The 9,887-nt window shown below is 31.4% G+C and overlaps 1 protein-coding gene across 1 annotated transcript in view; it reads right to left on the bottom strand.

Moving 5' to 3' along the window:
* The window catches only part of LOC111621949, a 91,092-nt gene extending 81,461 nt beyond the window's left edge, over positions 1-9,631 (bottom strand). Inside the window, exon 1 of the mRNA XM_023364209.1 lies at positions 9,212-9,631. Within this exon, the coding sequence (XP_023219977.1) occupies positions 9,212-9,527 (316 nt within the window). The 5' untranslated portion in view covers positions 9,528-9,631. The remainder of the gene's footprint in view (positions 1-9,211) is intronic.
* Between the last annotated feature and the right edge of the window lie 256 nt (positions 9,632-9,887).

The following is a 9,887-nucleotide window of genomic DNA, read 5'->3' on the forward strand; positions in this document are numbered from 1 at the left end:
ATTCTAGACTAATTCGACTCAACATTTCCAAAACACGTATAATTTTTTGGGAATAATCCGTATAAACTATGCTATAAACAAAAAATTGTAGGATTACTTACCGAGTGTGCACCGTTCGACGTCGCCATTGCTTAAGCTTGTTTTCGTCGTGGAGCAGCGCATCAAACAGCAGCCGCAATTTCTGATAAGTTATTTTTCTGCGAAAAATTCATTGAATTTTGGAGACATCATTAATATAAATAATTTTTATGGCCATTGAATAAGAAATGTTTCTTTCACAAGAAATGTTTAAAATTACAGTACTGTATTAGACTTACGGTACTTAATTTACATACTGTACAGACGATAGTAAACTCAACTTACTCGCCTAAACTCTCAGTAGCATGGCGCTGGACGGTGGAAAGTATATATATAATTATATATACAGTACCTAATTTATATATAATAGTGTACAGACGATAGTAAACTCAACTTACTTGCCTAAACTCTCTGTAGCGTGTAAGTAGTTTGGCTACTCGTCTACTATTGGTCCAGATTCAACCAATCCTGTCGCAACATGAGTCGGCGACGACATTTTACGAGTCCCTTTTAACGTCTTTATACAAATACTGTCACAATTTTTTCGCCACATTATAGGAATCTCCATTATAAGAACCCGTGTTATAGGGGGGGTCTACTGTACAATGGTGTGGGGAGAGAGGGAGGAATGAAATACATGCTAAAATGGACTCTTCTATTTAGATAGTAATGGTTGCCAGATGTCATTGATGACAACTCCAGTGTTTAGATTCATTCTGTATATTTTTTATTTTAATAATTTCTGTTAAAAAAAATTTCTTTTAATAATAATCTTTTCTTTTTTAAGAATTTTGACGCTGTTGAGTGAGATCTCGCAGCCAGCTTGATTGCAGTGAGTGTCAACTGCTGAGTTGATGTAATCATACTTCAGAGCTCTTATATGCTCTCTTATACGAGTGAATAAACTCCCAACAGCCTTTAAATAACCAGTAAAATATTTTAAAATAGTACAAACATTTTTGACATTCTTATACGAGTTTTTAACACTACCAGTTTTACCTAAGTAATAGTATTTTAGATGACACGTATAAGTGAAGCTGTAAAGATTATTATTATTTAATAACACATCAATATTACTATTAATTTGTTCTTTGATTTTTAAGAAATTTCTGATTTTATTGTTTAATGTGGGTGCTAAAATGACATTATATGGTGTTACTATTTTTTGGTTGTTTTCAAAAACAGTAGGGATATCTAATTTTCTATAAATTATTTGCGTGTTTGGTTCTGGTTGACCTGATGAGTGGTTGTGTAGCCATTTGTTGATAATTCTGTTTGAATAGTTATTTAATTGAAAGATGCGATAAATATGTTCTATTTCTTATGTTTTGATTTGTAGTATCACTTGTACTATACAGTACATGATTTGATTTTATTGATATACATATTGAATATGTTCTTTTTAATATACATGGGTGTATTGGAGTAGAAGTTGATTACTTTACCAACATCACAAATTTTTATATATTTTTAAAAATAATGAAATTATCATATCTTAGTACAGTGATGTCTAAAAAATTAAATTTGCTGTCATTTTCATTTTCTATTTTTAAACATATATTGTTCTGGATATTGTTGGCATGTTAAAGTATGATTTGGTTAATTTCTTGTTATATACAACAAAGCAGTTGTCAACATAACTGTTGTAAAAAAATTATGCCCTGTAGTTTTTGGATAATATTGTCAATTTTAATCATGCACAGTTCAGCAAGTTTTGGACTGATGCAAGAGTCCATAGAGTCCATCTAATTGTCTAAAAAATTGCTATTACAAATAAAGTAATTGTTAACTAAAAACAAATTCGACAAGTTGAATTATCCATTTGTCACAATTTAAACTAACGTATCTATTATAAACTTTTTATGGATGGAGGGGTACATGTTTTTTAATATCCAGGGTCAACAATCTCATATCTTCATTTATATCAAGTTTTTGGAGGTTTTCTATGAACTGGCCAGAATTTTTAATGCTATTAATTGAATCATCAAATATATTTAGTTTATTTTTAAGGAATTTCTCTAAGTTGTAAAGTACATAAAATTTAATGTCAACCAGTGAACAGTAAGATTGGTTTATTTTGTGGTTTTTACTCTGATGTTGAGCCTGGGTTTTCTCCAGTTGTAATCAAGTGTATTATTAACTTCATTTACATTAATATAATTAGATTCTTTAAATTTTTTAACCATTTTCACTAAACTTTCACATATGTTTAAAGTAGGTTAAAGTATGATATTTAGAAGAAGAGACTAAATTAAGTTCATCATATTTGTCTTTTTTATACAAGTAAAAAAATTTATAACTGATAATAATTTAACTATAGTCCCTGCTGATAAATCAAAGAAAATCATTATACCATTATAATGATTTGCTTTGATTTATCAGCAAGGACTATAGTTAAATTATTATCAGTTATAAATTTTTTTACTTGTATAAAAAAGACAAATATGATGAACTTAATTTAGTCTCTTCTTCTAAATATCATACTTTAACCTACTTTAAACATATGTGAAAGTTTAGTGAAAATGGTTAAAAAATTTAAAGAATCTAATTATATTAATGTAAATGAAGTTAATAATACACTTGATTACAACTGGAGAAAACCCAGGCTCAACATCAGAGTAAAAACCACAAAATAAACCAATCTTACTGTTCACTGGTTGACATTAAATTTTATGTACTTTACAACTTAGAGAAATTCCTTAAAAATAAACTAAATATATTTGATGATTCAATTAATAGCATTAAAAATTCTGGCCAGTTCATAGAAAACCTCCAAAAACTTGATATAAATGAAGATATGAGATTGTTGACCCTGGATATTAAAAAACATGTACCCCTCCATCCATAAAAAGTTTATAATAGATACGTTAGTTTAAATTGTGACAAATGGATAATTCAACTTGTCGAATTTGTTTTTAGTTAACAATTACTTTATTTGTAATAGCAATTTTTTAGACAATTAGATGGACTCTATGGACTCTTGCATCAGTCCAAAACTTGCTGAACTGTGCATGATTAAAATTGACAATATTATCCAAAAACTACAGGGCATAATTTTTTTACAACAGTTATGTTGACAACTGCTTTGTTGTATATAACAAGAAATTAACCAAATCATACTTTAACATGCCAACAATATCCAGAACAATATATGTTTAAAAATAGAAAATGAAAATGACAGCAAATTTAATTTTTTAGACATCACTGTACTAAGATATGATAATTTCATTATTTTTAAAAATATATAAAAATTTGTGATGTTGGTAAAGTAATCAACTTCTACTCCAATACACCCATGTATATTAAAAAGAACATATTCAATATGTATATCAATAAAATCAAATCATGTACTGTATAGTACAAGTGATACTACAAATCAAAACATAAGAAATAGAACATATTTATCGCATCTTTCAATTAAATAACTATTCAAACAGAATTATCAACAAATGGCTACACAACCACTCATCAGGTCAACCAGAACCAAACACGCAAATAATTTATAGAAAATTAGATATCCCTACTGTTTTTGAAAACAACCAAAAAATAGTAACACCATATAATGTCATTTTAGCACCCACATTAAACAATAAAATCAGAAATTTCTTAAAAATCAAAGAACAAATTAATAGTAATATTGATGTGTTATTAAATAATAATAATCTTTACAGCTTCACTTATACGTGTCATCTAAAATACTATTACTTAGGTAAAACTGGTAGTGTTAAAAACTCGTATAAGAATGTCAAAAATGTTTGTACTATTTTAAAATATTTTACTGGTTATTTAAAGGCTGTTGGGAGTTTATTCACTCGTATAAGAGAGCATATAAGAGCTCTGAAGTATGATTACATCAACTCAGCAGTTGACACTCACTGCAATCAAGCTGGCTGCGAGATCTCACTCAACAGCGTCAAAATTCTTAAAAAAGAAAAGATTATTATTAAAAGAAATTTTTNTAATTACGTAATTTATTTAGAATTTAGCATTAAAATAGCCCGATTAATTTACGGCATTCGGTTGGTGTCTTTCTATATTGGATATCGGGTTTGGAGATATTTAGTCATGGAAGTCTTTATGATATTTCACTTTCCCCATGGATCTACTCATAACTTGCTTTGACCTTTTCCTTTATGGTATCCCAGGTGAGGTATTGGATTGGGATTCAGAATCAGTTACTAATATTACAATCAGCAATTGTAGACACCTATGACAGAAATCGGAAGGGAAGGATTATAACTCTTTATAATGCCAGAACCAGTTTTTGTAGAGGCACTTTAAAACACGCTTAAAAATTCATAAAAAAATTTAATTTTTGTCAAGTAACGCTTGAAAATATGGTATTAATACATTATTAATCTTCTTCTCTGGGTGCCATATCAGAATCCTGATGTCGGCGAGCACCCAGCGTAAGTTAATAAGTTGTTAGTATGTGTCGAGGTGTATCCTGGGGAAGTTACATCCAGAGTGGTTCCCCATTGCCTTCTCCGCAATGTTATGCAAGGGGAAAGAATGCCTTCTAGAAGGTCTTATAAGGGAAACTGGCCCCTATTCAGGTGTTACAAATGTGGAGAATACCCGGAAAACTCCACATGGCCAGCCCGTCAGAGTGCGGTGCAAACCCGTGACTGAACTCAGTGTTTAGCGACAGAACCGCTCGGCCACATTATTAATAGCACATTTAAATAATATATTTTATAAATCAATAATAATATAAATACTTTAAAAATATAAGTAGGTCTAAATATATAGGAGCCTCTAACCTAACTGTGGTCTGCAGTTCTATGTCATTTTTTGACTGGTCAGCCTGGTTGTAGCAGTCCGTAAACTTCACATGTGTCGGGCTGCAATTGGCTCATGTATTTAAGGAGTCCTACAATGTGAAATTCTTATAAAGTGTAACGTATCTATCACTTTTTAGGGGGGTCTACTGTATTTCACTGTCTTGTACAACACATCAGGCATTCTGATAATGATACAGTGAATACTCTCACACTTTACTTTTTAACCTGTCATAATTGGTTTATGTTTTTGGACTTTTCTACCTTTTTAATCAAATAACATTTCAAACATTTTAAATATAGATCACTTCCGTGTTGCGGCGTTATTGACAGCGATCTGTTAAATTTCAGATATACTCGCTAGTACTTTCAACAGTTTACAACCATCGTCTTCAGGCGAAATTGAATACCTTTGTTTTCAAATTATGTAATGCACATGGTTGGAATATAGAACAAATTAATAAAAATTGAATAATTAAATATTTTAAAGAAACATACTGTAATAATGTGAACTCCCCAAAACATATAAATACTGAGTGATGGTGCCGTGCATGGTAGTGGAACAAAATCAGATCACAAAATTATAACTTGGATTGTTTAAATAAAGTTATCCATAGCTGTGGTATTTCCAATGTCAGCGCATTACACGGCAAAGCACAGATATGTAAAGGTTTTCCCATATGAATATTTGCCTCTGATCATTACAATGCTTAAGTAATTTAATGCGGTTCCAAAGTGGAAGATAATCTTGGTCTAGAACCTTTTTCGCTAATTCTGTAGCTGATCTGTTATTTCTAATGTCCTCTTGATGTTTGAAGATGCGGGGCCGTATCATTCTGGTGGTAGCTCCAATATAGATAATTTCCTCCCCTGATATTGACGGAAGTGTTCTATATTTAATTTCTAAATGCTGGCGTGAAGTGAACTTTACTTTCATTCATTCAAACATTTTATCAGAATTATATCATACTTTACAGGTATTCCCTATTAATTTTACATTTCATTTCTTAACTAATTACTTAAATTCTATATTTAATATATATTTCTGTTTTTATTATTCTAGCCCATGTTTTTATATGGTTTAGCAAAAATTCTTTTAGCTCTACTATTTTACTTATTTCTCTCATGTTTTACATAGTAATTTGGTTATTCCAGCAGTCACTATAATAGTCTTAGGTATATTTACTGTAAAAACTTTGTACATGTATGTTAAATATGTTTAATACATTCTATAAACATTACATAATTTTTTGCTGATATATTTGATATAATAGGACTGAAGAGTGGCACTAAACCTGAAATGCATATCCTTTTGTGTCAATAAACCTACTTTTTCCATTCAAAGTGTTCTTGTATGATTTATTCTCAACAGCAACCTTGTGTTAATTCTGAAGGAAATACATGAATTGTTTTTTCAGTTGCTATTGTAGCAGCAGCATATTCTTTTGATTCAGATTGCCTTTTCAAAGAACTATGTCCTCTTGTGCCAATATTGACCATGCTTTTGCAAATAGAGAATCCAACATAACCTTGTCTTCGAGATGAGCTTTTAGCCCAGTCATGGAAGTCACCAACCGAATGCCGTAAATTAATCGGGCTATTTTAATGCTAAATTCTAAATAAATTACGTAATTAATTTGGCACTAGAGGTAAGCGTTAGGCGCCATCTCTTATTAAAATTAATAATTATAAATATATTAATTAATTTAAATAATTTGGAACCGCTGGGAGAAAAAATCGGCCCGGAGCGGGACTCGAACCCACAACTCCTGCTTACCGTGCAGATGCGTTGCCAGTTACGCTACCCGGACCTCCGATCCGATCTCCTCTTCCAGCGTATATAATCTAACTACTTAACCATCGACNTAGCGTAACTGGCAACGCATCTGCACGGTAAGCAGGAGTTGTGGGTTCGAGTCCCGCTCCGGGCCGATTTTTTCTCCCAGCGGTTCCAAATTATTTAAATTAATTAATATATTTATAATTATTAATTTTAATAAGAGATGGCGCCTAATGCTTACCTCTAGTGCCAAATTAATTACGTAATTTATTTAGAATTTAGCATTAAAATAGCCCGATTAATTTACGGCATTCGGTTGGTGTCTTTCTATATTGGATATCGGGTTTGGAGATATTTAGTCATGGAAGTCTTTATGATATTTCACTTTCCCCATGGATCTACTCATAACTTGCTTTGACCTTTTCCTTTATGGTATCCCAGGTGAGGTATTGGATTGGGATTCAGAATCAGTTACTAATATTACAATCAGCAATTGTAGACACCTATGACAGAAATCGGAAGGGAAGGATTATAACTCTTTATAATGCCAGAACCAGTTTTTGTAGAGGCACTTTAAAACACGCTTAAAAATTCATAAAAAAATTTAATTTTTGTCAAGTAACGCTTGAAAATATGGTATTAATACATTATTAATCTTCTTCTCTGGGTGCCATATCAGAATCCTGATGTCGGCGAGCACCCAGCGTAAGTTAATAAGTTGTTAGTATGTGTCGAGGTGTATCCTGGGGAAGTTACATCCAGAGTGGTTCCCCATTGCCTTCTCCGCAATGTTATGCAAGGGGAAAGAATGCCTTCTAGAAGGTCTTATAAGGGAAACTGGCCCCTATTCAGGTGTTACAAATGTGGAGAATACCCGGAAAACTCCACATGGCCAGCCCGTCAGAGTGCGGTGCAAACCCGTGACTGAACTCAGTGTTTAGCGACAGAACCGCTCGGCCACATTATTAATAGCACATTTAAATAATATATTTTATAAATCAATAATAATATAAATACTTTAAAAATATAAGTAGGTCTAAATATATAGGAGCCTCTAACCTAACTGTGGTCTGCAGTTCTATGTCATTTTTTGACTGGTCAGCCTGGTTGTAGCACATTCCTCTATCTTACATTACGGAGAGCATGCAATTATTACTATTGCGCATTTGGTTCATCGTTTTGATTCAAGAAAACTTGAAAATGGCAAGCATTTCTGTGGAGTGGCTACTAGGGCAGGCAGAGGGCAAAATGACATACTGCTCACCCAAATGATGGATGGTAGAGATCCTTGCATAAGGCGAAAATTTTTATTGAATTCACATAAAAAATTTTTTTATCTGTTCAATTCAGCTCCCCCCCTCGAGTGCACCACTGTATCGGTTTGCAAATTTATTGATAAACTGATATTGAAAAACTACAATATATTGGTATTTTAATATTGCTAACATAGCAATAGCATTGGCCGGTTCATACTAGTCAGAGAGTAACACTTGGCTGATAAATGGATCACAACTCATTCAAATAAATTGTAATTTTCTTTTCCTGCTTCTCTGCTCAATAAATGATTTTAAATTGATAGGTTACTTAAGAAATCTTGATATACATGAATAATTTGGCAAATTTGTCTCAGGGTCAACTTGCATTTTTGGGTCATTTCCTGATTTGAATTTGCATTTGGTGATTTGGCAAGTGGTATACTTTAAATGCTGAATATTTCTAAGAACAAAAAGGAGTTATCCCTATACAAGAATGAGGTTGGCTGGAAACCTGTCACAACTTAAGTCAAAATGCTTTTTAAAAGATCTGCATATATTAAAGTCACAATGCAATAAGTATGGAGCATAAGAAGCAGGGCAAATAACCTCCTATCAAAAACATAGCTATGGAAATGTTTGCAGCATACACATATTGTCGTAAAACCTTTTGTTTATAACTCTCACTTTCATCTGAACATTTCAAATATACATAGTTTTGCACCAATTACAAAAATGTTGAGATTTTTAATTTCATTTTTATAAGTTAATAAAATAAATGCAGTAAACGTTTTATATATCATAAACTACAAGCCAACAAACACCATGTCATCAGGTTAGATAACGACTATAATACTAATAAATTATGAAACAATTTGGTACTAGAGGAGGCGTTAGACGCCATCTCTTAATTAAGAAATAGCACCTAATGCCTCTTCTAGTACCAAAACCAATGGCACTGGTTGGCTTTGTAGTTTATAATACATTGGGTTTTAATGTTGTTTGTTTATTTTGTTTGTAAGTTTTACTGTATAACAGAAATGATTTTGAATTAATTGCGAAAATTAAATGAAATTATATTTGCTATGATTAATTTATGTAGATATTTGTAACATGTACTCAAATTTATGTGCGTGCGCGAAAATATTTGTAAGCAAAATAACGTTTTAAATATTGATGACCATAACTTAAAAGGTAATCTCTTTACTTATGCAAATCCATAATTAAAATTTACAATTAATGTTTGCGCAGAACAGACTAAATTTTGTTTCTTTTCCCTCCTAAATTAGTTTGTAAATAAAAAAAATCATTAATTTTACCTGATTCTAATCTGACTCGAACTTCATCATCCGTCAACAAATCTAATGCCGTGTTCATTACTTTATCAATGAATTGCGATGTTGACTCATCTTCAAGCGATTTCTTCAAGTAAGGTAAATAAGCTTTAATTCCGAGCAATAATCCAAGTTTTTCTTGCCAACAATCGGAATTTTTCGATAACATATTTTCTAAACATGACTGTAAATTTTTCAACTCATCAAATTTTGCATTGGAGAGAAATTTTTGTAATTCATTAACTCCTCGATCTCTTTCTAACTTCATAGAATGACACAGTAAAGTCATTATATCTTCCATTATTTGATGCTCAAACCTTAAATAAGTCTTAAAAATGCTTCTTCTCACAGCAGACTTAAACTTACAATCACATCATACTCTCATTCCCAAGCAGCAAACAATAATTTTATATAATCTATTCGATTATGTCTAATATATAAAATTTACAGAATGTAATAGTAAATGTCATTTTATTTTATAAGTTAATTTTATTAAGTTTGGAAGTAAATTATATTTTGTTTTAATTTCTTCTTATTCCGGAGAACGAGAGTTTAGAGATTGTTTGAATCAATGGCGGCGAATTCTGATGAGGCGTAAAAAGTATGGTAAACGAGTTCGAATTTCAGATTATTTAAACGTAAAAAGGTTTTATAATGCGAC

Source organism: Centruroides sculpturatus, unplaced genomic scaffold (assembly GCF_000671375.1).
Source record: "Centruroides sculpturatus isolate CEXI.00-Female unplaced genomic scaffold, Cexi_2.0 scaffold31, whole genome shotgun sequence".
NCBI lineage: Eukaryota > Metazoa > Arthropoda > Arachnida > Scorpiones > Buthidae > Centruroides > Centruroides sculpturatus.